Source organism: Drosophila ficusphila, unplaced genomic scaffold (genome assembly GCF_018152265.1).
Source record: "Drosophila ficusphila isolate 14025-0441.05 unplaced genomic scaffold, ASM1815226v1 contig_412, whole genome shotgun sequence".
In the NCBI taxonomy this organism is placed as follows: Eukaryota; Metazoa; Arthropoda; class Insecta; order Diptera; family Drosophilidae; genus Drosophila; species Drosophila ficusphila.
In genome coordinates, this window is record NW_025064326.1 from 1,030,652 (window position 1) to 1,058,107 (window position 27,456).

Consider the following 27,456-nt stretch of genomic DNA (forward strand, 5'->3'; position numbering starts at 1 on the left):
TAGGATCCAAGTCGGTTGCACAGACGATAGCTTTTCATCGATATCGCCAATCGGCTCAACACGTGCACCGCGGCTAAGCGGTTCGTTTCGTAAATATTAAAAATTCCACGATGCACAACGGCGGAGGACATTCCGGCTGGAACAATTCGACGCAGGACCAAAACCGCTACTTTGGAGATGGGCACAACAATCATCAAAGGCGCAGCGGCGGAGGCGGCGGCGGCGGTAGAGGAAATCAGAGCCACACTCCCCAAACGAATGGCAGTTGGTCGGAAAGAGGGGCTGCAGGTGGACAGGGACCAAGGGGACCTGGCGGGAATGCCTTCAACAAATTCAGGGATCCTCAGCAGCAGCTGAACACTCCGCAGCAGTCAAGCAGGCGAAATGGAAGACGGAGAGGGGGAGGCGGTGGTGGTGGTGGTGGCGGTGGTGGTGGAGGCAGGGGGAGAGGTCACCGCGGTAGGGACTCGAACAAGGGCGGACGTAACAACTCCTGGCATGGCAAAGATCACCATGTTAGCCCAGGTCAGAACAACATGCTTTATTTCGACAACGTGGGAGAGTTCACCGAGGAACCACCAATAAAGGCTCCTTCACCTGCTCCCTCGTCTCACAGGCAGGACAGTGTGCCACCTGCCAACCCTACTGCTGCACCCTCGGCTTCTCCTGATCCTGAGCCACCTGTTGCGCCAGAAGTGCCCGCAGTGCCGCTTATCAATATCAAGAAGGAGAAGGAACTACTGAAACCCAAGCCAGAACCCACACCGGTGGTCAAACCAGAACCCAAGTCTCCAAAAAAGCAGAAGGAGAGCTCCTCCAGTTCTTCGAGCAGTTCGGAGGAGGAATCCGAACCCGAGCCAGGCGAAATAGTAGCCAAGACTGCAGCTGTGGCAGCCTCACTTAAAACAAAAGCCAGCAAGACTACGGTGTCTTCGCCCAAACCAAAGGCTGTCAAGCCTGTCTCGTCCTCCGACTCCTCATCTTCTGACTCGGATTCCGATAATGACGATAAAAGTTTGCCACTGAAAAAGGGTAAACATGCGTCAAAGGAGATTGAAGAGGATGTCGTCTGTATGGGTTCGCAGGAGCGCCAGTTTACCATCACGGATGAAGAGGAGAGCAGCGAGATGGAAGATGTAGAAGAAAAAAGGGCGGGAAAAGGAAAAAACAAAAGCAAAGCCGCCGATGCTTGTGGTATTTGCGATAAGAAGGTATGAGTTCCATAAAAGTATATATTAAGTCTTTTAAAATGTGCACTTTCAGGGCCACACCTCCTTCCAGTGCCAGATGATCTGCAGAAACTGTTCCGGTCGGTATCACGGTCTCAAGAACTGTCCGAATCCGCCAAACCTGAACATTGCTATGCAGGCATTTATGGAATTTGCCATGCAGCAGATGACCGCTTTCCATGGCGATCAGCGATTTGCATTTCCAGCTGGTACTGTCGCCTCTCCAGTTTCAGTGCCAGTACCAGTAACTCCAGCCAAGGCCAAAAAGGACAAAAAGGCGATTAAGAAGAGCAAAAAGACGCCTCAGAAAAGGATGAAGGTTGAACCCAAGGATGAAGAGGAGGATGAGGACGAAGACGAGGATGAGGCCACCGATGACAGCAGCGAGAGCGAGGAGTCGGAATCCAGCGACGAGCCACAGGTAGCCAAGCAGAAGCGGAAACGCGGCGCAAAAAATACCGCCAAAAACCTACCTCCACAAGTTTTCCCGTTTCCCCTTTTGGGCGCTGCGAGCACCCCTTACAACTCCATGATGTATCCCTATGGGGCTCCGTTCAGTTTTCCTAAATAATTAGTACTTAAGTTAGTTGTAGACGATCCTTCAAGTGTTTTGCTGTACAGTAAAGATGCTAACAAAGTGTTAAGTTGTAAATTACAAATAATTTCAAAAAACAATTGTTTGCATGGTTTTAAAGAGAAATAAGCCGTCTAGATCGAATTATTCTTTTCATTAATTTAAAAATGCATAAATGTATCGATAACAGATAAGGCTGGTAAAGCCCTAGTTATCGGGATGAATAAAGTCTCGCAGCCCTGGTTGTTTTGCCAGCTGTTGCTTCCACGCTTTTTGGTAAAAAATTCAATCTTGCAGTGTTTACAAGTCTATTTCTGCCGAAAACTAAGGAAATAATCAAAACTCAAATAAGAAGTTCCAACAGGTGCAACAGTGAGTATTTTTTTAACTTCATTCCATTAAAAATGTACGATTTAAAAGAAATAATCAATAAATTTGATATTCGGGTCTCCTGCAAACAACGTATTATATTTATCTCAAAACGAAACAAAAACATATCACATAAATTTTGTACATCTGAATGTCTGAAATATGATTACTCCATAATAAGTGCGAAATTATCCAGCTTATACTTTGAATTTATATAATTATACTCTGAAAGATTTCCGGGTCTCCTTTCGTGTGAGGATTCTAGGGTATGCACAGAGCTAAGGATTCGCGCTCCCGCTCAGATCCGCAGGTCACAGGGTGATTCTGGCCCCGCGGATCGATGCCCGGCTTGAGCATCGTCTGCTGCAGCTCCCAGATGATCTCGCAGGACAAAACGCTCACGGCCAGCTTCATCACCGACTGGTAGTTGAGCGGATTGAGTGCAAAGCTAAGAATCCCTCGTGCAATCTGCTCGAACAGGTAGTTCCTGTCCAGCAGCAGCAGCTCCTCGCGCACCTCCATCATGCGGTTCTCAAAGTGGCACTGGATGGCCGCAAAGACAAGTTTGTCTAGGCCCACCAGCAGATCCCGCTTAAACTTTACCAGATAGTGCTCGATAAACACGATCTGGTTGCGGTTCAGGTGCGGCAGGCGTACCTTGTCCTGGATCACCTGCTCCCCGATCTTCTCTACCACCAGCGAGGCCAGGGAACCCGCCGGCGTGGGTCGACGCTCGCCGCAGGGGCGCACGTCCACAAACGGATGAATCTCGTAGCTGCCTACGCCAATGGTGCTGGCCACACCGCTGAAGGAGACGTGCGAGGCCCGCGACTGGTTCTTCGGCGGCTTGGCCACCGACGGCGGCACTTCCATGGCCTTGTGGTCCCTGGCAAAACCGATGATCTGGAAGGCTTTCTGCAAGTGTAGCGAGTAGTATTGAGCGAGCTGTTAGGCAGAAGTAAAGTCAACCACTTACGTAGTGGACGTATTTCTTCGCATCGCAGACAAAGTCTCGGATGCGTGTAATCAACACCTGCAGGGCGCACTCGTCCTCGCTGAGATCCTCGTTAAAGCCGGCTATAATGTAGTCCAGTATGTACTGCGCCGCCTTGTATATAGGATCGTCTGGGGCGAAGCTGAGAGCGGTCTGGCCCTCCATAGCAATGGCTGCATTCAAGGCGTAGCAGAGATCGCTGTCCAGCAAACCCTCAAAGGTGGCCTGGTACTCATCGCAAAAGGATGGCTTACGTGGTTCAATTATCGGCTTCTTTTTCTTCTTGTTCTTGCGGCGCTTTTTCTTGGGCTGACGAGCAGCGATGGACTTCTGAGATCTCTCCTTAATCTCGTCCTGTATCCGCTGCCACTTATCCCTGTATATTGCCTTGTGCCTCTCTATAAACGCCTCACGCTCCTTTTCCACCTCCTGCAAGAGGTAGTTGATCCTTCGCTGATTGGCGATCCGTTCATCCAGTCTTTTCTTCCATGACTGGATCTGGTGCTCCGTGTTCTTCATCAGCCTTTGCTTTCTCAGGATGCGCATGTTCTTGTTGAAGCGGTCCTTTTTGAACTGGAAGAGCTTCTTCTGCTTGATTAGGAGCTTCCTCATGATATCCTGGCACATGCTGACGTGGGCAGCTACTCGCATATTTGTGAGCATCTTGCGGTGCTCAAGCAGCATGTTTTGCATTGTGGCCAGGTTCTCCAACCTCTTAAACTTCTCGTACGTAATATTTAACAAGTGCACCTTCCTTTCATGGCGCTCCTCCTCCTGCTGCTGCTTCCTGGCAAGGACCTCCTCGGTGCACTGGTGCCGAGCTGCCAGGTTCTGATGATCCTTCTTCGTGATCGATTCTGCATTAGCGATCAACATGCGATCATATTGCTCCGACTCTCGCCGCTTGTACGCCTGCAAAATGTAGTACAGCTGCGACTTATGCAACTCCTGGCGGTGCTGGTTGAAGTCCTTCAGGTTGCAAATCACATCGTTCTCCTGCGTAATCTCGCCGTTCTCCCGCAGACGCTTCAGATTGCGCTCGTTGGAGTAGAAGGTCTTCAGATTGGAGTCGTGCAACGGATTGTACTCGGGAATGTGCTCGGTGACGGAGCACTCGAACTCCTGCTTGCCGCTCTTGAACTGGCGAAGGATTAGGAAAATATATAGAATGTTTTAACCCTTTTCTTTGCACTCACATCTTGCCCGATCTTGTTCTTCGAGAATATGACTTGATTTCCGGGGCACTTGAGCATAGGCAGCTTGCAGTTGAGCGGAATCAGTTCCCATCCCGGCAAGCTGTTTATGGGCAGTCCGGTCTTAAACGAGATCATCTTCAGCAGGGCCGGATTTCCGGACACCTTGTTGCGGCGTGGCAGCGATAGTATGTCGATCATCTTGCCACTTTTTATTTATATTCCCTAAATATTCGAGTGAACAAATAAATTTATTCTCTGAGCGTTGACGACTAATTTCGATTATCGTTCGAAATTTAAACCATAAAAGCCGGCCTACTTTCAGATTGTACGTTTTCCTTTGTCGAAAAAATGGAAAGCCCGTAAAATTTGCAACCATCTCGTTTAATGGCGTTTTTCCTTAGTTTGATGGTTCAGTGGAAGTGCTTAGTTCTGCTTATCAAAGCTTTTCTTGTTACCGGTGTATCCCTACGTTGGGTAAGCGGTTGTGGGTGGTATTTTGGGGTGTTTCCGTCTGTTTCGTTTTCGTCGCCAGGAGGCAACAACATTGAACCGGAAGCTCAACCCAACTCAATAAATTTGCAAACAAAATTAATAAAATGAGACACTGACTTGTTTTCTAGACTATGACTTCAAATTGATCACATTTATTGAAGTTGTTTTATGGCGATTCGGGAAATGGAATGTATTTAATTCAAATTTTAAAGTAATCTTTTTAAAACCTTATCCCAGTGTTCAAGTCGGGATCGTAGCCCGCATCATTAGTTGTGCTTCAGCAGATTCCCGACCGATTGTCTGGGGCTCTTACAAATCCCCGGCTCATTTTTCGTCTCCGTCTTTCGCGGTCTCCATCTGCAGATGGGCTTTAGTTCCGCCCGCTTTCTGGTGACCTCGTTTCTTGCCTTTGGACAACTCTAGATTGCGGGCATCTCGGGCATAAATATTTACCAATCGGTCGGTCAGGCGTCGGCATGTCTGCATTGGCTTTTCCTTGGAAAAGTCCACCCACTCCCGCACGCTATCGTGTATCTTCCATGTAAATAAAATCACATCAAGTGCTGAAACGTACTTGCTGCAGCACGTGCTCCAAATATTCTCTCGAGTGTGCTTTCCATTTCATCTAACACCTACGGCATCCCAACCCCCTGTCCGATGGCATAAATAAAAAATGATGCTGGTATCCGAAAAAAGGAAAGAGGAAAAAAGAAAACCTGTGTCGGAAAACGAAAGGTGCGTGCCAATCTCCAACGGCCTTTTATTCTCCCCTGTCCCATTTTACGTTATATAATAGTTACTTCCTGCTTCGATACGAGTCCCAAGGGATGGCAGCGTGAGTCGTTCGGCTAACAAGCTAATAATCCTTAGGGAAATAGGAAATGGCATGGCATCTTGGTTTTAACCATGCGAATTTCATATTGAACTTTATTGAAATTAAAATGAAAATTAATGTATAGAAATTAATACACTTTTTTGTAATTTCATATCTTAAGCGATCACGCACCGATTTCCCGAACAACCCCCAAAAACGCATAAGAAAGCATTACTACCCCACAACGCATGCTAGGATGAAGCTTCGTTATAGTGTTGCAGCTTCCCCCTGAATTACCATTAGAGAGGTTAAAGAAGGGATAAGTTTTTAAAATTTTGTTTGGTTATTGTGTAACCAAATATTTTCCTGTTTGCAAAATAAGGAGCTCACTATTGAAGTGTGATAAAAACGTAAACCTTCTTCGTAAGCCACTGACAGTCACCCCCACTTACCCTCTGCATCTGACAAACGGTACCGGCAAAACCGCACACAGCTGTCTTTAACTCTCTCTTTCACTCTCATCTGGCTTTGTTGTCAATAAAATTGACAAGCTGCGTCTTTCAACTGCAAAGCTTTTAGCCTTCAATCAGATATAGAAAGACTTTCAATCACATTCAACTAGAGAGAGGCTTTCTCTCGCAACTTCTCTCTCATCTAAGCGACTATGAACTGTGAGAGACCACTTGGGTTCGGAACACTGAGTTACATCTTTACAGTTTCCAGTTTAAAAAAATTCTAATGATTTTTCACCGGAAAGGAATTATTATTTAAATTTAATGTGATACTAATTTTATTTTTAAAAACAAAAATACTGTTGTTAAAGCTATATTATAAGTAAAGAAAATATTCAAGCCAAAATTAAACATTACATTACTGTGGCAACCATGGTTCGTTTCAATCGAATGGAACCGAGCTTCCAAGTTTGTTACTCTTTACTCTGTGGGAAGTTGGTTCGTTTGGTCGCGTCGGTTGAAGGAGTCGGTTGTCCGTTTCGGGGAGCTCGAGTAACGGTAACCGCGAATGCCGTCGCCTTTTTACTGTTATTTTAACTCGCGACGTGTCGGTGCCTTTGTATGCGTTAGGCTGCCTCCGTGTGGGTGGGAGTCGAATAAGTAGCAAAACGAAAAAGGAAATCATAGAGCAGGAATCCCGCAAAAAAGAAAAATAACAGAGTAACGGACGGGGGTGGCGACCATCCTGCTTTTATGCGCCCGCTGCCAGTGTAACCACCCCCTCACAGCCACAAACAAAAAAAAAGGACTTGAGCAGAAAAGCGAGAAAAACAAAATACGCTCACGTATGAACCGTTAACTGCGCCATTCACAATTCGCAACAACAAAAAGAAAATAGCAAACGCAAAACAATTAAATTGTGTGTGTGTATGTGCAAAAAGGGAGCTCAAAATCAAAAAAAAAAGTTTGAAAAAAACAAACAAAAGTGAAGATGGAGATATAAATAAAAATAAAAGTTTGCGTCTGTAAAAGAGAAAGCCAATAAAAAGCAGTAACAATAAAAGCCAGACAATGTAAATAGAGACAAAACGGTAAATAAGGACATTTAATAAATCAAATAAAATGTCGAACTTGGACTTTGAAAGATAAAAAAGAAAAGCAGTAAACACAAAAAGAAATATTTTTTACACGAAATTAAATGTTCAATATTTTACCCCAAGTGGAATCCCAATTAAGCAAAATAAAAGAACTGTTAAATACTAATTTAAACTAAAGCGTTAAATTTACGCATTTAAATTAATCAAACACAGAAAGTAAATCCGTCTAATATGGTAAAAAACCGCTTGGGAATTATATGAAGCCCTTCCACAGAAGGATTGCATCATCCGTTGAGGGCGTGGCTAAGCATCAAATGTAATGTTCAGCTGCCAAGCAGGAACGTTCATCACTCATACATCATCTTCATTACCACTATCATCCGAGCCATCTTCTCCGGACCCAACAACACGATGTCCACATCAGCAGCAGGGCTGAAGCCGGCACCCAAAGGAGCCAACGGAGTCAGGACGCCGGAGACCACGGACCACATCATAACCATCAGCACTGCCAGTTTGACGGAGTCGGGCAGCGAGGAGCCCGTCAAGGGAGTAGTCACCCCAGTAAGAGGGCCCCAGATCCTGGGCAGCGTTGCTAACCAAGAAGCTATCACCCCGGAAGCACAGCTTAAGGAACCAGGGAAGCACCGCCACCTCTGTCGGCTATCGCAGCTGGTGAGCTACCAGAACAACATCGCCGATGTGCAGCACCGGAAGGGGCGACGCCTCCACGGACTCCAGCTGCCTCTGCATCCCCTTCAGCTGTTTGGCTGGCTGGTGCTGCTCCTGTTCGGAGTGGCCAGCTACTGGGTGCTCATCCCGGCCTTCCATGCGCCCTTCCAGGGACCACTTTACGGTCTGATCACGGGCCTCTACCTGGTGCACATCGCCTCGCACCTGACCGCGCTGCTCACAGATCCGGCGGACAAGGAGCTGCGGCGGGTGCACCGCAACGACCGGATCGTGCCGGAGTTCGACCGCACGAAGCACAGCCACGTGATCGAGAACGGGCGGTGCCACCTGTGCAACATCCGCACCTCTTCGAGCCGCACCAAGCACTGCTCCGTGTGCAACAAGTGCGTGGGCAAGTTCGACCACCACTGCAAGTGGCTGAACCACTGCATCGGGTCCCGCAACTATGTGGCCTTTCTGATGTGCGTGGTCAGCGCGGTGGTGGCCACCCTGGTCATTGTGGCCGCCGTGGTGGCCCAGATCGTCTTCTACTACGTCCAGCCGGAGTGGCTGAGCTTCTACTGGTGCCGGATAGGCGGCCCCGGGGCGGAGACGAGCCACCCGCTGGACGGCGGCGACTACATAAACATCACCCTGAGCCTGGGCAACGGCACCATGATGCTGATGGAGCAGCAGCCGGAGGAGGAACGTGCCGAAAGGGCGGACGAGGAGCTGGCCAACTTGACCATCTCCACACTGCCCACGCTCCTGGAGAACTTCACTGCCCTGATAGAGGCCAGCACCACGCAGCCGGGGATCAGCCTCACCAACCTCACGGTCACCCAGCCTGTGGTGGGGGGAATCGGCGTGAACGAGACCATTTTCCTGCTCCTCCTGGGAGTCCTGGGACTGCTGGCCGCCGTTAGTGCGGGCCTGCTGCTCCATCTCTGCTTCTTTCACATCTACATCTCGTTCCTGGGCCTGACCACGTACGAGTACATCAGGAACCACCGGCAGGCGCAGGAGGCCAAGGCGAAGCAGCTGTTGGACGGAGCCCCCAGCCAGGTGGCCAAGAACGGAGGCGTTCACTTCTCGGCTTCCCTGCCCGAGTCGCACAATCCGTCCAAGTCGTTGCCGGCTGGCCAGCAGCTGTACTGCTGCTCCAGTGCCCCTCATCCCGGCCAGCAGTCGCCGGAGGCCGTGGGCCAAACGGAGCAATCGCTGCGACTGCACTGCTGCGCCAGTTCCAGGGAGTTCCACCAGAGCCGGCAGGCCATCTACGTCTGCTCGCTGCTGGAGGAGGCGGTGCCGCAGGTGCAGGTGGAGCAGGACACGCTCAGCAGCTTCCACTGCTGCTCCAGCTTCGCGGCCAGCTCCGTGCAGCGGCGGGTGAGCGTGGCCAAGGGATCGCTGATCTCAGCGGAGCCGCGTCCCCAGCGACCGGCGACCTACCTGCAGTACACGGAGCAGTGCACCCTCTGCACCTTCCGCCTGCGGAGGGGATCCGGGGCGGCGGGCTCCTCGGGAGCCGTGAGCAGCGCCGGCGGCAGCAGCAGCACCCGCACCCTGACCAGCCAGACCGGGGGATCCTCCTCCTCGGCGACGGCGGCCGGGAACATCTCGAAGCACCAACGCTGGCGCAGGAAATGGAACTGCTGCGCCTCCGTGCCGGACAGTCCCGATGTGCCCAACGATCTCCTGGCCGCCCTGACGTTCCGCGAGCGCGAGGAGGCGGCCGCCGCGGCCAAGCTGAACGCCCAGGAGCTGCCCATCCAGTTCATCCGCACCCTGAACGGCGGCTTGGACCAGGAGCTGCCCCTGAAGGCAACTGCGACGGCCACGCCCACGCCGCCCAGAAGCTCCCGACTGAGGCACATGCTGCGCATGCTGGGACGCTACCGAAGACCCCGCTGTCGCCACGGGACGCACCACGGAGTCGCCGGCAAGGACCACCAGAACCACGGCGGCTCCGCCATCAAACAGAACCAGATTCGTCCGCTGCAGCTGCAGGCGGCTGGGCGAGGCTATGCCGCCTCCACGGCCACGCCCACGCCGCCGGCCAGCTCGCCGAGCAGGAGCTCCCTGGAGAGCAGCGAGCTGACCAGCTGCACCAGCACGAGTCCCTCGTGCGGCCACAAGGAGCTGATGCTGCTGCCCACGTCCGTGATCAGGGACGACAGCGTGACCACCTACACGCTGACCCTGCCGCCCGCCCTGCCGCCGCCGACGAGGCGGAAGATGCACCAGACCAGCCAGGAGCTGGCCGAGCTGGCCGAGACCCTAGGCTTCGCCGGCGGCGGACTGCAGCAGAGCCAGCACAGCCAGACGAACAGCCGCACGCTGCCCAGCTTGGGGAACGTCTATCGGCGGCAGAGGAGGAAGCACTTCCTGCGGACCCGCTCGCCCACCCTGTCGCCCATCCACGAGTCCGGCCTCTCGAACCCCACGTCGCCGCAGCCCCTGAGGCACCTCCACCAGAGCGCAGCCACCTCGAACTCCAACCCGGCCAAAGCCACGTCCTCGCCGCTGCTGAGCCGCAACGCGGGATCCGGACACCCCTCGGCGCTACTGGTCCAGAACCTGTGCAGCCTGGCGGGGGAAACGCTGAGGAAGACCGCCTCGAACAGCTCCCTGCAGAGCCTCAGCTCCAATTCGAGCAGCACCTAGACGTAGTGTCCGGTGTCTTGGTTTCTGCTTAGTGCTTAGGTTAGGTTAGGAGTTCCGGAAATCAATTAATCCGCAAATAGGCATCGAAAGTCATAACTGGAATCAATTAAGCCCGAGGAGGAGTGGGTGGTAGGTGGCGGGCTGTCAGGGCCAGGAAAGGAAATTGCCTGTGAAGCGAAGCGGTTTCATGGCCAACTTAATTACCGCTTTCGATCGGGGCGTCTTTGTTTGAGTTGGCCAACTGCTTATTTGATTTATTGAGAGTCAGATGGGAATAGGTAATGGGAAACAGGGAATTTCTTGCAGGACGTTTGGTCAGACGGAATGTTTTATGTTTGACGTATTTTGTTAGCTTATTAACTAAACAAATTTAAACTGGTCCAATCAATTAGTCAATGGAATTGTGAGGGCTATCCACAAAGGCTCCTTACTCATAACAATTTTTCAGAGACTTACTTTGGTTCTTAACTTTTGATTTATAGCTCTAGTCTTACTAAGAAAATCTCAAGTAGAAGCGGTTATTTCGTTCTGTTAAAGCTTTTCCAGCTGCATTCTGAAGTGCAATGTGCTTTGTTTTTGTAAATCTTCATTTTATGCTTGGATAAATTGATATTTTCCAAGCGTTATCCTTTGAAGCGCTTTCTTCCCCTTCGTCCGAGGGAATTTTTGGATGAATGCCTGGCATTTGCTTTGAGCTCCCGTTGCTCCATCCGGAACTTCGTCGTTGGCATCGTTAGTCCCTGACTGCATTTCCCCCAAACTAAACGTGTCTTTGGCATCCAGTGAATGACTTTGCAGTTGAATTGATAAAATATGCAACAGCATGTCGTGGAGTTTGGGAGTTGGGTGACTTCCCCCCAGAGCTCACTCTTTCTGACGCACCCGCTCCTCGCTGGTATTGATTTTCATTTTGGAAAACGTGTAGCGAAGGCGTCGGGTGATTACGTATTGTATCTGCAGCTGAATCCCCGCCCGTATCTGTATCTGTATCTGAATCCGTGAGGCTGTGTATCCGGCTGCAAAGCAGGGGAAACGGGGACGAGGGCACCACTGCAGCATGTTGCCAAATTGTTACGCAAATGTTTTCATTCGATTTAAATTCAAATGCAGGGAAGCAGGCCCAACCGACTGCCGATGGCAATTGTCATGGGTTCTAAACTTGATTTTGACGACTGTCGCTGGGCCCATTAAATATGCCGAGCTGAATAATTAATGCCGCACAAGTCAAGAAAAACATGACCTGAACGGGGCGGGGAAGGGGAAGTGCGTCAAATTTGAAAGGCGGCATTGGATTGAGCTCACCGCTCATCCTGCTCGATTGTCAGACAGACAGCTATCGGGGATTGCCCGGCTAAAAGCACGGATACTATTCCTATGCCACATGGACGGATAGACAGCCATAACGACTACGCACATGACACTCCGGGCTTCAGGTGGTGCCACTGGTTTTTATCGCCGCCCCCCAGGCAGTCGGCGGTTGGCGTTATTGAAACTGACAGCGGGAGGAGTCCATTTTTAACCAGCGGAGGAGCATGTGGAGCAGGAGTGGGGTTACGAGTGGGAGTGGGAGTGGCCGGTGTATCAGACAGATGGATTGCTGCAAACGATTCGCTTTGAGTACGCAAACTGTCCGTTGAGTGGCTCGGGCTTGAGTGTGATTAGATTTTTTGTGACCAGTCCGAATCAATTTATGGCAACCTGAATCACAGAATGCCAACTAGAGGTCGAACGTGTCTTTAATGGTTTCAGTGGCCTCTAAAAATACCTTAGTAAATATTAAATATTAAAAATATTAAAGGTCACGTGAAGAGGCAGTACTTAATGCCACCTAAAAAGCATAAATAGATGATGGTATAGAACAACTACTAGACTTCAGGCAACTCAAAACAAATGTCCATTAACAAGAAACCATGATTAATTTGCTTTCAAAGTTGGTAAAGCTTCTCACAAACTTTCTGGTTAAATAGTTAAACAGGAATCTAGAGTAGAGTTCGTTTGCCACTTTCAACTATTCCTGCTCTTAATGGCATCCCCTAGCTTATGAGGACATAATCCAAAGTTTTCTTGGGTATCTTGGGCATTTAAATAGTTTCACTTTGTTAACTCGTTTATTAAGTTTGCTTGCTGCTCCAACTGCATTTAATAAGAGATTGAAAACTGAATTAGTTTTAATATTTAACAACGTTGTTGCAAGTCAGCAAAGTCTTGGGACCGTTTTTAAATGGGTTTAATATAAGTTGGTGTGCAAATAACGCTGAAAACATTCTTGTCACATGGCCTGGTTCTTTGACACTTGTTCCGTGTTCCCTTAGCCAACTTTCCAATTAACTAATTCAGCTTTCTTGTGCATTTCGCAAGTATTTCGGTCACTCTGTCGGCGGATTGGGGCCAAAATAAATGGCAAGTTAATTATAGAGACCCCGTTCTTGCCACACACGGCAAATCAACTCGACTCGACTGCAAATACGGCTGCCTCACACAGATAGCCAACACAGCGATGGGGTTAGAAAGAGACGGGGGATGGGGGGGAGCGGGACGGGGAGTCATTGAGCCCGTATCTGAAAAGACGCGACTTCCGGCGGACTGACATGCATTTCTGCAGTTGCCTCGCTTCGAGTTCGGTTCGTTTGCAGTGACAGCGGACAGACGCCTGGTAAATGACTGAAAATAACATAATGCAACGACTATAAATGGATTTTCAATGCAGACTTGGCTCCACTGACAGCTGGAGCAACAATTTCTTGCCTTTCTCATTTCGCCTCGTTCATTTCCGCCAGCGAAACCCGCTGCATACTTTTGAGGGCGCTTCTGCGGCTCACAATCGGTGTGCATGTGTGGGTGTGCCTGCGTGTATGTGTGTTGGTGTGTTTGTGTGTGCGAAAATGTTTAATTTGATGGCACTTGGCGTTAACATTGGGAGCTGCACCTGCTGCCTGAGAACACACGAACACAGAAGCCGCCGCGCTTCATTACGTATCCGACATGTGCGCCACATTCATTATTCCCTGCGTGTTTTGTTTTATTACGGAATTGGAAAACGACAGGGAACTACTCTGAATACAAATGCCTTATAACTATCTTTAGACTTCTCTCTGGTGGAGAGTTTTAAACTTGTTTCCCATTGTTTTGTTTTGCAAGTTCGCTTTATAAAACATTTTGTTGCTTCTTTTCTGCCCCCAAGAGTTTTTCTTCACTCTTTGCAGACTTTGTGCAGCACAAAAGCTTGCTGAAATTTGAATTTTAAATAGGAAACACCAAAGTGGCTATCTCTTGCTCTTTTTTCTGCCTCGCGCAATCTTTTGCAATGGCAGACTTTTTTCCGGATTCTCGCCTTTGCTGAGCTGTTGCCGCCCATGTATCCGAACTACACACATTCATCCGGCTGTCTGGCCATCCCTTCTGGTCATTCAGTCACACTCCGAAGGCGTCTGTCCGTGTGCATGCACCTGAGGTCCCGGAGACACCTGGAGGACTTCGGTTTTTTTCCAGCGCGAATGCTTTCACTCCGCTGCGGAGGTATTCATATGGATGTGCAAACGCAGTGCCAACAGAAATACCGGATGTGTCTGTGCGTATTTATTTGTATAAAAATATATTCGACTTTAATTGCATGTTCGTGTCATGTTCGCTGGCTCCTGGCTTGTGGCCACGCCCCCGAAAGGGGCTAGGGAGAACTGCCAGGCAACGCCCTCGATTTTTCAGTTCGATTCCCGCTTGTGAAGTTTGTTTACGAGACATAAAGCACAAATATTCCATCTAGAACCGGGCGGGGGCTTCTCCCACTTGACTGACTTTCCCTATGGCAACAAATGCAACTCCCTGTTGTTGTTGTCATGACCACTTGTTGTTGTTGTTGTTGCCCAGGTTATATTGCCGTGCATCAATTATAAAACATTTCTTGTTGCCGTTTCAATACTGCCTTGACATGCAAACCGAAAATGTTTTGCATTTTTGGCTGGGACACAGTGAAGCACTGGGATAAACCGTGAGTAATGAGTTGGTTGAATTTAAAGCAACCAGTGAGTGACTTTAATGGCTTTTTCTCGCAGTGTGGCAGCAACGCCTTCTCGAAAATTTGTCTAATTTCTCAGGTCGCCTGCAGGAGAGGTTCGCCCACTTGGCTTGGCTCTATGCAAACGAATTATGATTGATGGGGCCCGAATTGGGTGCGATGTCTCATCAGTGCAGACAGTTGCCTTCGGCCCAGCTGCTCCACCTCCACCTGCGCTCCGGGTTGTTATTAGCAGTGGTGGTTGGGTTAACTCCGGACCCCGTTCCACCTGGGCTGGCGACCTGCCGACGTGCCACTCCCCCAAAGGCCCACGCCTTTTGTTTCGACTTGCGCCCTGCAATGACATTTTCAGTTGCTTTGCTTTCCTTTTTCGTTGGTTCAACGAACTCCTGCACTCTTTTGTTGAATTCCCAGTCAGGTGGAATATGCGGAGCACATAGACATAGGTGGCCGACCCGACCGACCTACCGACCGACGGACCGACCGCCTCGCCTCCTCTGATTCTGATATGCTTTTCAATTTAGTTAATGACTTTCCAGATAGGCCCTTGAACCGATTTGTGGGCAGATCTTCCTGTAACTTAGGCTTAAACAAATTAACAAAGAAAAGTTGAGGAAAATAACAATGTGTATGAGACTGGAAACACGGAGATAGGAAAAGGAATGTAAGAAACCGAATAAAAGATTGAAGAACGAAACAATAATTGTATTAATTTAGCCCAGCCAATCGAATGTGAAATGAAAAGCACAAAGCAAAAACAAATATATTTTGATAAATTGTGCAGTTAACAAAGTCCATTACCAACAAATTTAAATGAAAACGAAATAGAAAGATATTTACGAGTAAGCGAAAAGTAGAGAGACATTTAAAGGAAGCAAACCCAAATAAGTATGCTACAGAAACGAGTTGAAATTTAGTGGATTTGGGGCAATGCTTTGTACCATATAAAATAAGTATAAAACTGGTTTAATCTGAAATAAATAAATGTAACTTTATTTTCGTTTGATATTTTTGCTAGTACTTTACGTAAGCCGCCCCTTTAGAAGTAAGTGACTATGGAAACGTTCTCCGGAACGTTATAAGTTGAATGTGCAAAAGAGCAAGGACAGAAAAGTGTAATAAAAACGCCAGCGAGCAAACAAAAGTGGCAACAACTAGCTGGCTATAAAACTATCATTGGCCACCAGGTGGCAAATGGGTGGGTCATCATCGCTGATTGTCGTGGCTCAGGGGTCGCTTCTGACCCCTTTCATTGGCATTTTAAATATTTACCAGGCCAGCCAAACCGAGAGTAGTTTGTGGGGCCTCTGACGGCTTTGGGACTCGAGTATTGCCCCGGACGTGTTGACAATTTCATCGTGAGCAGTGGCTCCGTTTGCTGAATTTGCTCCACGTTGCGGTCATTATGGTCGAGTTACCTCCATCGTTTGTTCAGAGGCACTGTGCGGCATTTGCGCCCCTTCTCCCCGTCATCTGCGGCTGTCCACGCTGCGTATGCGCAATTTTGAGGTTTCCAAGTGGTTCGATTCCAGGCAAGTAATTTTCATTTAAGTTGTTTGAAGTAATTTTAAAGTAGTACTATAGCCGTTCTGCCTTATTTATGAGTGGTACTACGCATTCTTCCCTCTTTTATTTATCATTGTGTTGATTTCACGTTGCGTATACATTATTATGAGGAATATTTAAGTAAACCAACGGTTTATTACCCACTTAATTGCGAACATTGGTTGCATTTAAGTGCCGTCGAGTACAAAAATTTATGAGCAATTTAATTTCTGGTTTTGTTTCGAAAGCTTTCAATTTCGGAACTGAATTTAAGTGAGATTATAGGTTCGAGAATTGTTAGGTTCCTTCGAATCCCAGCAATTTACCCCACCAATAATCGATAATCGAACGGGATTGAGGGAATTTCCCGAGAACTCTATCGAAAGTAACAAAATTTCTTATTGTGCTTCCCTTTTATTGTTTCATCCTTTGGCATGTTGTTTTTATTATTTATGCAAATACTCGTACGTAAATTAACAAAGTAAATTGTTGTTGGCATTTTATGTTTCCTGTTTGCCTTCTCTGTCGTGTGTTTGCCTCTCCAAAACAAATCACACACACGACATACACGCACACCCACGCAGCTCCACACTCGCTCACACCTTGGCACGCACACAGGCACACAGCACACCCACCCACACACACGCAGAGCTTAACGCGTTGGCAATAAAACGTCGGGGATTTATGGGTACGTGTCATTTGGCTTGTTTGTTTGCTCCTCACTTTGCAGCAGATAAACACAAGGAGTGGGTATTCGTGAGTGCCCAAGGATGTATCGTTTTGGGAGTACCTAAGTGCTTGTCTGCGGGTGTGTGTGGCCACAGCTGCGGCCATAGCAATAGGCTCGCTAAAAATATGTATCCTATCCAAGTATAAAACAAAATGAAAGGGGATCAGTTAATGTACAATTTTTGTTTTTTTTTTTTTTTTTTCAGAAATAATTACTATTTTGGGCGCTGCTGTAGGTGTCTGAGCATCACTTTGGCAACACCACAAACAACCAAATCCAGCCGTCTATACTCATACATAGAAGGGACGACTAATTGAGCAACGCCTGATAAGTAGGCAACACTTTTTTCCAGGAGCGATTCTTGTTTTAGTTTTAGTGGTGGGTTCAAAAAGGGGAAAAAACTCTAATTTCAGCATTCAACTTGTGAAGAGGGCTAAAAATAAACACTGCAGTGAACTAGTTTTTTTTAAGGGGGGCTTCTCATGTAACATGCCAAAAAGTAGTGGTTTTTTGGGAATTTTTTTCACTTGGAAAATGAAAACTTACACGAATAATTTTTTGCACATATTTGAAGACATGTTTAAGGTATGAGAAAAACATTTTTTGAAAATTCTAAAAAACAAAATGGCGGACTTATTCAAGGTCGCGTGTGGCTCGACGCGGCTGAGGGACTTATTGCGGTACAGTGTGGAGCAAAAAGTTTTCATCTGAAAAAAACAAAAAAAAATTTTTTTGTATGCAGCAAGGTTCAACCGAGTGCGTGAATGTCAGCCACTTCAAAAAATTCGATTTTAAAATATTGAAATCACGTCTTGAAAAAAAAGTGCCATTTTTTCGTCTTTTTTTTGCTGAATTGGGCTGAAAAGTGTATAAAATAACTTTTTTTCACAATTTCAGATATTCACGCACTCGATCAATGTATAATCTGCAAAACACTTTTTAGAAATCAAAAATCGGTTCAGTAGATTTTCCGTAATCGTGTACCGCGTTTTTTAAAAGATAGTTTTGAGAAAAAACGATTTAAAGTTTTGAGTTAGTGTGGGTCTTGAACTTGAGCGCGCTCGTTCAATCACTGATATTTTCCATAATATTGAGAGTTGAGTCATAAAACTTCGGGAATATACTCTCAAGACGTTATTCTATCGATTTATGAAAAAAAAAAAATTTCGATTTTTTTTAAATTTTACATGAGAAGCCCCCTTAAGGGTTGAAGCCTGCTCTAAACTGTTAGCACGAAAACTTTCTGGTTCTGAAAATCTGGCTTAAGGTGCTGACTACTTTAGCGACTCTGACTAAGTAATTGCCTTCCAAGGAAAACTCTCTCTTCCCCCAACCCTTTCTAGTTCCCCGACTACCTCGTTCTGTCTGAAAGTCAATCAGTGGAATTCACGTTCAATTTGGCCATTTGGTCTCAGCTGGCTTCGTCACCGTCAACGTCATCGTCATCGTCTGGGCATATAAATATAATTAAGTGCACAGGCAGACAGGCGAACGCACACACACCCGTCCACGGATCCCCGGATCCTCCGGATACCGTATATATGTTCTCAATACTGTATGTCAAGCAAGGCCATCTGTCAGCCCTTCATTATCGTCACTGCAGTTGGATCCCAGACTCCTCCTCCTTATCCACATTCTCGGGCTACGGCTCTCGTCTCAAGTTTCCCTGCACAGAGAGAAATACCTAGTGCAAATTTCCACGCATAATTGCTTTATGTATCTTATATTTTTTATAACCTATATCACCCTCTACAAGATTCCGAAATTGTATTACAAAACTCTTTCCTTTTGCTCACCCCACAACTTTTTTTCTGTGTAAGCTGATGCGAATCAAGGCTGACAGGCAACAAGCATCATTAGTCCTAATGAGCTGTGTGTAATAAAATTTCATCAAAAGTGTGCAAACAACATTAAAGAGCTGGCGACTGGAAAACGAGGAAGCGCGAGAACGGAGAGCCCTCAACCCGAGACCTGAGCGCAGGGAATTAATTAATAAACCAATTTGCAAAGGTTACAGGTGAACGTGGCATATTTAAGCAGGCGGCCCCCGTTGTGACCCTTCGAAAGTTTGAGTGCAGGCCAAACAAAGAGCTCGTTCTATGCACATTCTATGCCCCAAATGATGGGGCCTGCATTCGTAACTTGGCCCCATTTCAATTGTCTCGAGATGCCGGGAAACGCCCAGCCGAAGACGCCAAATTGTCGCCACAGCTCCGCCTCCGGCTTTCCCCCCTCGTTTGGGGGAAAAACTGCCATCGTTGTCCTTGAAATGGCACAATGCGGGCTTGTTACGCGCTCCGGCCTTTTATTATGGTTTATTACGTCAGCAAATGGATTATACATACAGGACGACCAGCGTACTTGGCCAGCAGGAACACTGGAAAACCTTTACAATTATTTCAATTATCATCCGAAACTTCATGTGCGAATTGTGTTGAAAGGTAGATAGAAATAATATCCAATGGATATGCAGGTACACCCATCTAAATTTTGCTTGAAATGCATTCTTTTTTTCGGTGCACAAGAGTTCAGAGGATGGGGAGGCGGGACCTCCAGCTGAGCCAAGTGCCCTGACTTTGACCCGCTTGCATAAGAAATGCCAGACGTAACTGGCATTTGCCCCAAATGTGGAGGCAGCTCCCCTGCACTTGATTAAGCGGTGACATCCAGCGGGGCTTCAAAAGTCCGCCCATTAACCCATTTTGTTTTCAAGCAGCAGTGGGAATAAAAAGTTGGTCGGCCAAGTTCGCTAAGTGGGAAGAAACCTTCTAATTTATGGCTAGCCAAGGACGTTCACAAAAATATATTAAGAAGGATTCACAAAGAAAGATAATAGTGAAGAAAAACCATTACTGTTCAATTATAAAAGCAGGCAACGAAACAATCGATTTCCAAATTAATTGAAAGTAAATATTATTCGTCCATTCATTAGTAATTGGGTTGTTGGAATATAAAACTGACTGTTTGCTTATTGATATTTTATCAGCACAACTTTAATCACTTTTCACCGACATTTAAGACACACTCGCGGCCATCCGAATATGATGATAGCAAGAGTGCGTCATGCCAATTGGGGAGCAGTATAAAATAGTCAGTTCTGGGAACAATTTTCATTACATGTGTATTTTTTCGCTTGTCGTGCTATTTTCCATTGTAGTTGTAGCTGCCGCCTTGCTGAATGTTTTTGTGAGTGCCTCTATTTTCTGTGTTTGTGGCTGCACGCAAAGAGTTTTTTTTTTCAATTTGATCGCCATCACGCCACTGGGAGTCGCCAGTTGCATGTTAAGCGGGGTGTAGTTTTCCGGGGAGGGAGTGGTGGTGCTGCTGACCAAGCCTGCGCTTTAATAGACCACAACCAATGGCGCCCCAAACCCATTTTCTGCCAAACCCATTTACCATCCTTGACCACTTGAAGTTTCAAATTTCAATGCACTTGCTGAGTAAGAGAAAAGATGGGCTGCTAACCTATTTTGGGGGAGTCGAGGCTTAAATGCCCTGTGGGGCAACACCACATATTATATTTATTTTATGTTCATCAAAAATGTATTCACTTTTCGAATTTAATTAAACGCTTTTGCTGGTGAGAGAGAAATGTTAAATACCCTCTGCTAGAGTATGTGGCATTACAATCGTTTTCTAGTTGTGTAGTTTTTTCCATTCTTTTTGTAAACTTTTCACTGTGTGCGTAATTCGAAGAAAACTCGTGGAAACCCAGCGGGAAAGTGGGAAGGAGGTTTTTAGAGTACTTGAAAACCTGCTTCTTTTAGCAGGCGTAGCGGTAGGAGTAGAAAATTTCGGACCGCTAAATGGGGTGGGTTTCTGAATATGACCTTAAGTTACAACGAAGTTGTGACTAATTATTGTCTTTCTTCAGAATATGCACGGTCACATCAGTATAAAATGTCGTGCAAAATGTGTCAAAAGTGAAAAAAGTTAAGTTTATTCTAAAAAACAAGATAAAGGTAAGTTATAACATAAATATTTTTGTTTGTATATCCTTATTTCAGCGTTACGGATATGGTGAACATAAGCATTTTTACGAAAACTAAATATTAGCCGCCAGAGGCGGTTGTCAAGTAAGTAAGTAAGTTTTTTATTTAAATTTATTTTAAATTTCACAAGAACAAACAAATGTTTATTTTCATAAAATTTGTAATAGATTCGACATCAAATATTCTGGCCCATATATCAATATTAATGGCAAATCTGAACGTGCGCAAGCGGGCATTTCCGATTTCATCATTTCAAGAACTCGGCCATTTGGACTCCGATGCCGAAGCCAATCCAGGAGCATTTGTAAGTACTCACTACATTTTTAATAAATTTAAATAGCCTTGCTTGTTACTATGTAGTTACATTTTTTTTAAATTCATATAATAATTTCTCCAACGTACTGTATGGTAAGTATACTTGTTTTTCTAAATTTCTCTATTTTTCCCAATACTTTTTATATATTTTTTGATTTGTATTAATATGTTATATATTAATATATTATGGTTTTTATTTTCAGAGTCACTCAGAAACGACAATTACAGTCTTCGCCAATATCAAGATGATCTGCGTTCATCGTTCACTGAGGCAAAAAATATAATATACAAAAATACTTATGACAAAGGTCCTTGGACTGTATATAGATTAATAAATGCATATACCAAATTAAAAAGTATTGTTTTTTACATGTGGAAATTCTGTAAAGCGGGAAGGACAAAAACCAGTTGATTTTGGCCTGCATTCAGCAGCCGTAGGTCCACTAGATTTTGCCCTGCATTCAGCAGCCGTAGGTCCACTGGATTTTGCCCTGCATTCAGCAGCCGTAGGTCCACTGGATTTTGCCCTGCTTTCAGCAGCCAGAGCATCCACAGGTTTTTGGCCTGCAAACCTCCTTTACCCCTTCCTTTTGTGTGTCACCCCCGTGTATTTTGAAAGGAGAGACGGCAAAAATGTAAGGGGTGAAGGAGGTTTTTGCCCTTCCGCTTGTATGAAGAAACCACTGAAAAATAGCATATTTTCCACATCTTTTTCCCGCTGGGAAGCCCTCGAGAGAGTGAGTGCGAGTGTGTGGAAATGAGGTCATATTTCGGAGCTGGCATCGCTATTCCGAGTGTGTTTGTCTCCTGCTGACTCCTTGCCCCCTTCTTCTTCTTCTTCTGCTTTCTTTTCGCCTGTCGCGCCACAAGTTCGACAGCGAAACAAATGTAAAGCAAGTCGAGCAATAAAACAGCGAGAATGGGGGAATGGAAGAAGACACAGCAGCCGACGTCTCCAGAAAAACACTTCCAAAAGCCAAAAAAAAAGAAAAAACAATAAGTTAAAAAGCTGTAGTTTTTACTATTTCATTAGTTAACTTAAATGATCTCCCTTCTTCAAATTCTTTTCTCTCCCAACTCAGAGAGATACTCTTTTCTTTGAGTGTAAGTAAATGGCGGTGAGGAACCGTTGAATTCCTCGTCTGAGTTTTGGGGGAGCCCACCCAAAAACACAACCACATGAAAGAATTAGAAGAGAAGATGGCAGAGTTGAAATAGCAAGCTCAGCAGGTCACCCCCCTCCCCTCCTCCTGTACTCCTCCTCTCCTCCTTCCTACCTCCGTCCTCATCCCCCACCCCGCATCCCCATTCCAAACCATTTATGTTGGTTGAAAGGATTTAACGCCTCGTTGAATGGCAAGCAAGTTAATTCACATTTTTTCGCATTACCAATTTTTTATCGAGCTTCCTTCGTCTGCAGTCTGAAGTGGAGTGGCCTCCAGGATTCGATTGAGCTTTGGGTTTTGCTACTTCGGAGGCGCCAGAGGGGCGTGGCAGTTGTCAGCGTCTGCACTTTTCCCATGGCCCCCGGCTAATATGTCAGCTTTATCTGCCAGTCCAGGGATATGGAAAAGTTGATTTGGAAGTACATTCAAAACTACAGAAACTTGAAAGTCCTATTTAGTTATTATTTCCCTTTAAATGAAACCATTGATCATAAGTATTAAATACTGATTTACTATGATTTTATTAATTGAGTACCCTAAACTCTTTCTAAGTTAATAGCTTTTCCAAAGCTTTTCCATCCCTGCCCGCAATTTTGTAGTGAGCGTGCCTTTTCGATTCAAGTTTTGAATTTTTTATGACCAGTGAACAACGTGCTGCAAGGTTAACACTAAATAAATACATTACACTGCCCGTCCGAAAAGCTATTTCGAAAATTGGAAAAGGAGCACCCGGGGCTTGGCAATTTCCCCGCAGGCGAGGAGCGTAGTTGTGTGGGCGTGGCCGATGTACCTCCATGCTCCAGTGCCTCCCTTTTGGCTGCGGTATCTCCCAGTGAAAACCCCAATTGCCTTGGCCATGCACTTGGTCTTGGAGCGTCTTAATTGGTGCGGAAATTATTAATTATCTTTGCCTGGCTCCGCAGAAATCGAAAGCTTTGAAAAGCGATTGCCGGCGTCATGCCGCAGATTCAATTATTGGCCGCCAGCTGGGGGAGATGGGAGCCCAAGTGCAATTGTCTGCGGTCTCGGCCATTGCGCATTTTGCACAGCGGTTTTGGCCACCCTGCGGCTGGCCAACTGAATCAGTCAGGAATTACATAATTTACTCAGCTGGCAGTGCATTTAGAAGAGGATAAAAGGGATCAAAAAGTGCCCGACAGAGTCAGTCCATAGTAATCGGATCTTCAAATCTATTCGATTACACCATATTGATCCTGGAGAAACACATTTTCAGTTAATAGTGCATCATTAGCTAACACATTGCAATGTGTAGATTATTCTTTGGTCAAATTTAACTCACTATTTTGTTGTGTCAAACTTTTTGTAAATGGGGGATGTAATTTTAGTTGCAACTTGTAAATCACTTTTTGCACAATCCGCCGACATGAACAGACTTGTTCATGTTGCAGTCGGGCTTGTTCGTCCCCCTCCGGATTGGGGAAAGTTCTTAATTGCAAAATGCCCAGAGCCTCAAAACGTAGCCTCCCTCGCCACTTTCCCCCCCGCTCCTCGTAATCCCCCGTGGACGTCTCATTTGGTAACTTGGTTGTAATTTGGCCATAATTATGACAAAGCCAACAGCTGGCGGCGCAACAGCAGCCACGCCCCTTTTCCGGGCCATGCATTTCACTTCAGTTCAGTTCGGTTCAGTTCTTATGCAATTTACGTTCCGAGGGGCGGAAAAGTTTCCTGGCCATTTAAACTTTAATTACTCGCAGACACTGGCTTCAAATGGCTCTGTGCGCATTGTCAGCGAAAAAAGTTAAGCAACAGGAAAGTCTGAAAAGTCCTGGGAAACCAGAAGGCGGTGGGAGGGGGAAAGCACCCAAAAAGTGGAGATGGGATCTGCCGTCCGCCATTGATAAACTTGCATGCCATTTCCGGTCAGTAAACTTGCAATGCAAAAACTTCTTCTGCCTTTGTTTGTGTTTGTGTGTGTGTGTTTGTGTGCAAGTGTGCCCAAAGTAAATTTCCAATCGAGCCAAGTTATGCAAGTATTTAGCTGGCTGCCTGGGTCACCTGTTTTCGGGTGTGCCAAGATGCAGGTGCGTTTCGTAAGCCTAAGGCAGCTTCTTCAGTTGGAATACAAACAAGTTCACACACACCCGGAATACGGATCTCCCATTTCTATCACTGATGTAATCCTTAAGTTATGATACAACAGGTACTTAAAGCTAAATGACCTCGTAACGCACTGTACTTAAGGAAAATTGACTTTTGTTGCTACCTTTTATACCATGCGATCCGATCCGAAAACGCAAGTTGAAAACTTCGATAAGCAGGAAAGAAGGGCTTAAGTTTAAACTTTAAGTTGAGTTGCATGCACAACTCGAATAACTCAATTAGTTGTTGCTCGTAATTGTTGCCTCTGCTGCTGTGCATTGACTTAGAGCGCAATTTTCACGCTTCTTTGGCTGGGCCAAGCCCCGAAAACGAAAGCGAAAAGCGGGGAAAAGTGAAATGTTGTCGGGGGAAGGCGGTGGAAAGCGGCAGATAAAGAAGATGGCAGAGAAAACCCGACGGAGGCAGTCGAAGCAAAATAATTAGAGCAAACACAAACAATCAGCAGTCAGTGCGATTGCGATTGCAATTGTATCTGCAATAAAAGTGAAATTTTGCCAACTACCTTATCGTACTTCTCGTACTCAGAGGCAACAAAGAAAATGTTCATTGTAAGAAAATAGTTATACAATTAGTTACATTAAAGGCTGAAATGCACTAAGGAATTTAAGGCAAGTAAGTGGGTATTCAGCGCCAAAGTTAAACCTTTACCTCACCTAGTTTCCCCTTGGGTTCTGTTTTCCTCCTGCGAGCTTCTGTCAACAGTTCAGTGAAAATTTGTTTGACTTTGCCCAACTGTGAGTGGCTTTTTTCGCAGTCGCTCGGCCGCTCCCAGTCGCCGCTAATGTTTCGCTAATTAGTTGGCTGTGAAAATGCGTGGGGCTCGGGAAAACTCCCCGCCCCTTTCTAGCCACTAAAAAATGAGCCACAGTATTTGGCTGCATTGCGGGCGTTTGTCAACCCTTTGGCAGTATGAGTAATGTTTTGGAAAATGGAAAAAAGAGCGGGTTCCGCACCCTTACATCCTCGGTTTTACAATCCGAATTCAAAGTATATTACCTTATTTACTATTTTAGTCGAATTCAACAAATACAGATTATTCTATAGTTAAAGTTTCCCTTTTCTTACAGACCCAAGACCACCTAACTTGCCATGGTGAACGATGAGAGCGGAGAGGCAGCCAATGTTACCACCAAGCCAGGCGGATACGAGTTCTTCCGCTCCGCCTTGGGATCCCCGCGGTACGTAGTGGCACCCATGGTGGACCAGAGCGAGCTGGCCTGGCGGATGCTGTGCCGGCGGTACGGCGCCGAGCTCTGCTACTCGCCGATGTACCACGCCAACCTCTTCGCCACCGACCCCAAGTACCGCAAGGACGCGCTGCAGACGTGTCCCGAGGACAGGCCGCTGATCATCCAGTTCTGCGGCAACGACGCCCAGCAGATCCTGGAGGCGGCTCTCCTGGCCCAGGACCACTGCGACGCGGTGGACATCAACTTGGGCTGTCCGCAGGCCATCGCCAAGCGCGGTCACTACGGCTCCTTTCTGCAGGACGAGTGGCAGCTGCTGACGGAGATCGGTGGGTGGAAATACTTGAGCTTGAGCTAGTCTTCCTACAATCTAAACCCTCTCTAATTTCAGTGAGCACCTTGCACGCAAAGCTCTCCGTACCTGTGACCTGCAAGATCCGCATCTTCGAGGACCGCGAGAAGACCATCAGGTACGCGAAGATGCTGGAGGCAGCCGGCTGCCAGCTGCTCACGGTCCACGGAAGGACGAGAGAGCAGAAGGGTCCGCTCACCGGGGTGGCCGACTGGAGCTACATAAAAGAGGTGCGGCAGCAGGTCAAGATCCCCATGTTCGCCAACGGCAACATCCTCGGACTGGAAGACGTGCACCGCTGCCTGGCGGAAACGGGCGTCGACGGCGTGATGAGCGCCGAGGGAAACCTCCACAACCCGGCCATCTTCCAGGGAGTCTCACCGCCCGTCTGGCAAATGGCCAGCGAGTACCTGGAGCTCGTGCAGCTCCATCCCTGTCCCAGCTCCTACGTGCGAGGACACCTCTTCAAGCTCTTCCACCACATGTAAGTTTACCAAGAAGTTAAAGTGGAACTGTTCCGAGTGTTTGGTTCTCCACTCTTCAGAATGAACTTGCGGCCGAACTCGGAGCTGCGGGAACGCCTCGCCACTGCCAACCAGCTGGCGCAATTCCAAGCAGTGGTGCAAAAGGTGCAGGCGAAGTACGAGCCGTTCCACAAGGGAGAAGTGCCTTACGTTCCCGAGGAAATGGCTGATGGATCAGGGGAAGATGTAAGTTGACTGGGTAATCACTCGAGAGGTTTTTGAGTAACTATTTTGCTTACCCGCAGGTTCTGCCGCTGGCTCCCTGGCTGTGCCAGCCGTACATCCGCGCCTCACCCGAATCCCACCGCCAGAAGATCGCCGAGAAGGAGCGCGAGGCCGAGGATCCCAATCGAGCCAAGCGGCAGTACTTCGACAAGGACGGCAACGAGATCTCCCGCAAGCGGATGAAGAAGCTGCGCCGGCGGCAGCGAAGACCCAACAAGACGGAGGCGCAGATCCAGCTTCGCCACGAGCGCCGTTTGGAGTACTGCACGGAGTGCGCCAATCCGCAGGGCTCCAAGTGCGAGTTCCGGCTGTGCCGGGTGTGCTGCAAGGAGCGCTGCTACAGCACGGATTGCGACTGTCCCGGCCACGGGATCCTGATCAAATCCCGCCGGGCCAAGGCCAAGCAGTTCGAGGAGCACGTGGCGGAGGAGGACAACCAAAAGGGATCCGGAAATCCGGTCAGCAATCTGACGACTGCAGTTGATTCGCAGGATCCGCTTTGACGCTGACTTTTACTCAGTGCTATAGGGAAAATTGCGACCTTCTTTTTAAAATATATGTACTTCTCACAAGCTAACTAATTAAGTTAATTTACTTAATATTACGAACTTCATACATCGAAGGGTGAGTCAAGTTGTTGAATTGTGCCGAGTGTGATTCTTTGTTCCAAATAAATGACAGCGTAAGATAAACTAGTTTTTTTCCAAACAAAATAAAGTTCATTTATTCAA

The 27,456-nt window shown here is 47.1% G+C and overlaps 4 protein-coding genes across 6 annotated transcripts; 3 read left to right on the top strand and 1 right to left on the bottom strand.

The window, feature by feature from the left end:
• The first annotated feature begins 34 nt into the window (after window positions 1-34).
• On the top strand, window positions 35-2,175 carry LOC108091474 (protein mushroom body miniature). The gene is made up of 2 exons (XM_017190693.2): window positions 35-1,211; window positions 1,264-2,175. The coding sequence occupies exons 1-2, from the start codon at window positions 111-113 to the stop codon at window positions 1,798-1,800; spliced, it is 1,638 nt and encodes a 545-aa protein (XP_017046182.2). The 5' UTR covers window positions 35-110; the 3' UTR covers window positions 1,801-2,175.
• LOC108091475 (tRNA-dihydrouridine(16/17) synthase [NAD(P)(+)]-like) lies at window positions 2,069-27,417 on the top strand. Of its 3 annotated transcripts, none has more exons than XM_017190694.1 (5): window positions 2,069-2,175; window positions 25,505-25,953; window positions 26,016-26,460; window positions 26,521-26,686; window positions 26,746-27,417. In XM_017190694.1, exons 2-5 carry the CDS (start codon window positions 25,527-25,529, stop codon window positions 27,226-27,228), a joined length of 1,521 nt encoding a protein of 506 aa, XP_017046183.1. In that variant the 5' UTR covers window positions 2,069-2,175; window positions 25,505-25,526; the 3' UTR covers window positions 27,229-27,417. The 3 variants fall into 3 exon arrangements, with proteins under 3 accessions (XP_017046183.1, XP_017046185.1, XP_017046184.1); XM_017190696.1 differs by lacking the exon at window positions 2,069-2,175 and adding an exon at window positions 17,059-17,171; XM_017190695.1 differs by lacking the exon at window positions 2,069-2,175 and adding an exon at window positions 17,105-17,218.
• LOC108091472 lies at window positions 2,238-4,674 on the bottom strand. The gene is made up of 3 exons (XM_017190689.2): window positions 4,363-4,674; window positions 3,149-4,306; window positions 2,238-3,087 (listed from the first exon to the last, which is right to left on the bottom strand). Exons 1-3 carry the CDS (start codon window positions 4,558-4,560, stop codon window positions 2,434-2,436), a joined length of 2,010 nt encoding a protein of 669 aa, XP_017046178.1. The 5' UTR covers window positions 4,561-4,674; the 3' UTR covers window positions 2,238-2,433.
• On the top strand, window positions 7,085-15,560 carry LOC108091471. Its single transcript, XM_017190688.1, has one exon. It carries the CDS (start codon window positions 7,629-7,631, stop codon window positions 10,551-10,553), a length of 2,925 nt encoding a protein of 974 aa, XP_017046177.1. The 5' UTR covers window positions 7,085-7,628; the 3' UTR covers window positions 10,554-15,560.
• Window positions 27,418-27,456: the final 39 nt, after the last annotated feature.

What these genes read in the sequence shown, in the direction of transcription:
- LOC108091475 (XM_017190694.1), top strand. Translation starts at nt 25,527, where the DNA reads ATGGTGAACGATGAGAGCGGAGAGGCAGCCAATGTTACCACCAAGCCA. An exon ending in GCAGCTGCTGACGGAGATCG is followed by an intron (nt 25,954 to 26,015) that starts GTGGGTGGAAAT and finishes CTCTAATTTCAG; the next exon opens with TGAGCACCTTGCACGCAAAG. An exon ending in TTCAAGCTCTTCCACCACAT is followed by an intron (nt 26,461 to 26,520) that starts GTAAGTTTACCA and finishes TCCACTCTTCAG; the next exon opens with AATGAACTTGCGGCCGAACT.
- LOC108091472 (XM_017190689.2), bottom strand. Translation starts at nt 4,560, where the DNA reads ATGATCGACATACTATCGCTGCCACGCCGCAACAAGGTGTCCGGAAAT. An exon ending in AGAACAAGATCGGGCAAGAT is followed by an intron (nt 4,307 to 4,362) that starts GTGAGTGCAAAG and finishes ATCCTTCGCCAG; the next exon opens with TTCAAGAGCGGCAAGCAGGA. An exon ending in CGAAGAAATACGTCCACTAC is followed by an intron (nt 3,088 to 3,148) that starts GTAAGTGGTTGA and finishes CTACACTTGCAG; the next exon opens with AAAGCCTTCCAGATCATCGG.
- LOC108091471 (XM_017190688.1), top strand. Translation starts at nt 7,629, where the DNA reads ATGTCCACATCAGCAGCAGGGCTGAAGCCGGCACCCAAAGGAGCCAAC.
- LOC108091474 (XM_017190693.2), top strand. Translation starts at nt 111, where the DNA reads ATGCACAACGGCGGAGGACATTCCGGCTGGAACAATTCGACGCAGGAC. An exon ending in GTGGTATTTGCGATAAGAAG is followed by an intron (nt 1,212 to 1,263) that starts GTATGAGTTCCA and finishes GTGCACTTTCAG; the next exon opens with GGCCACACCTCCTTCCAGTG.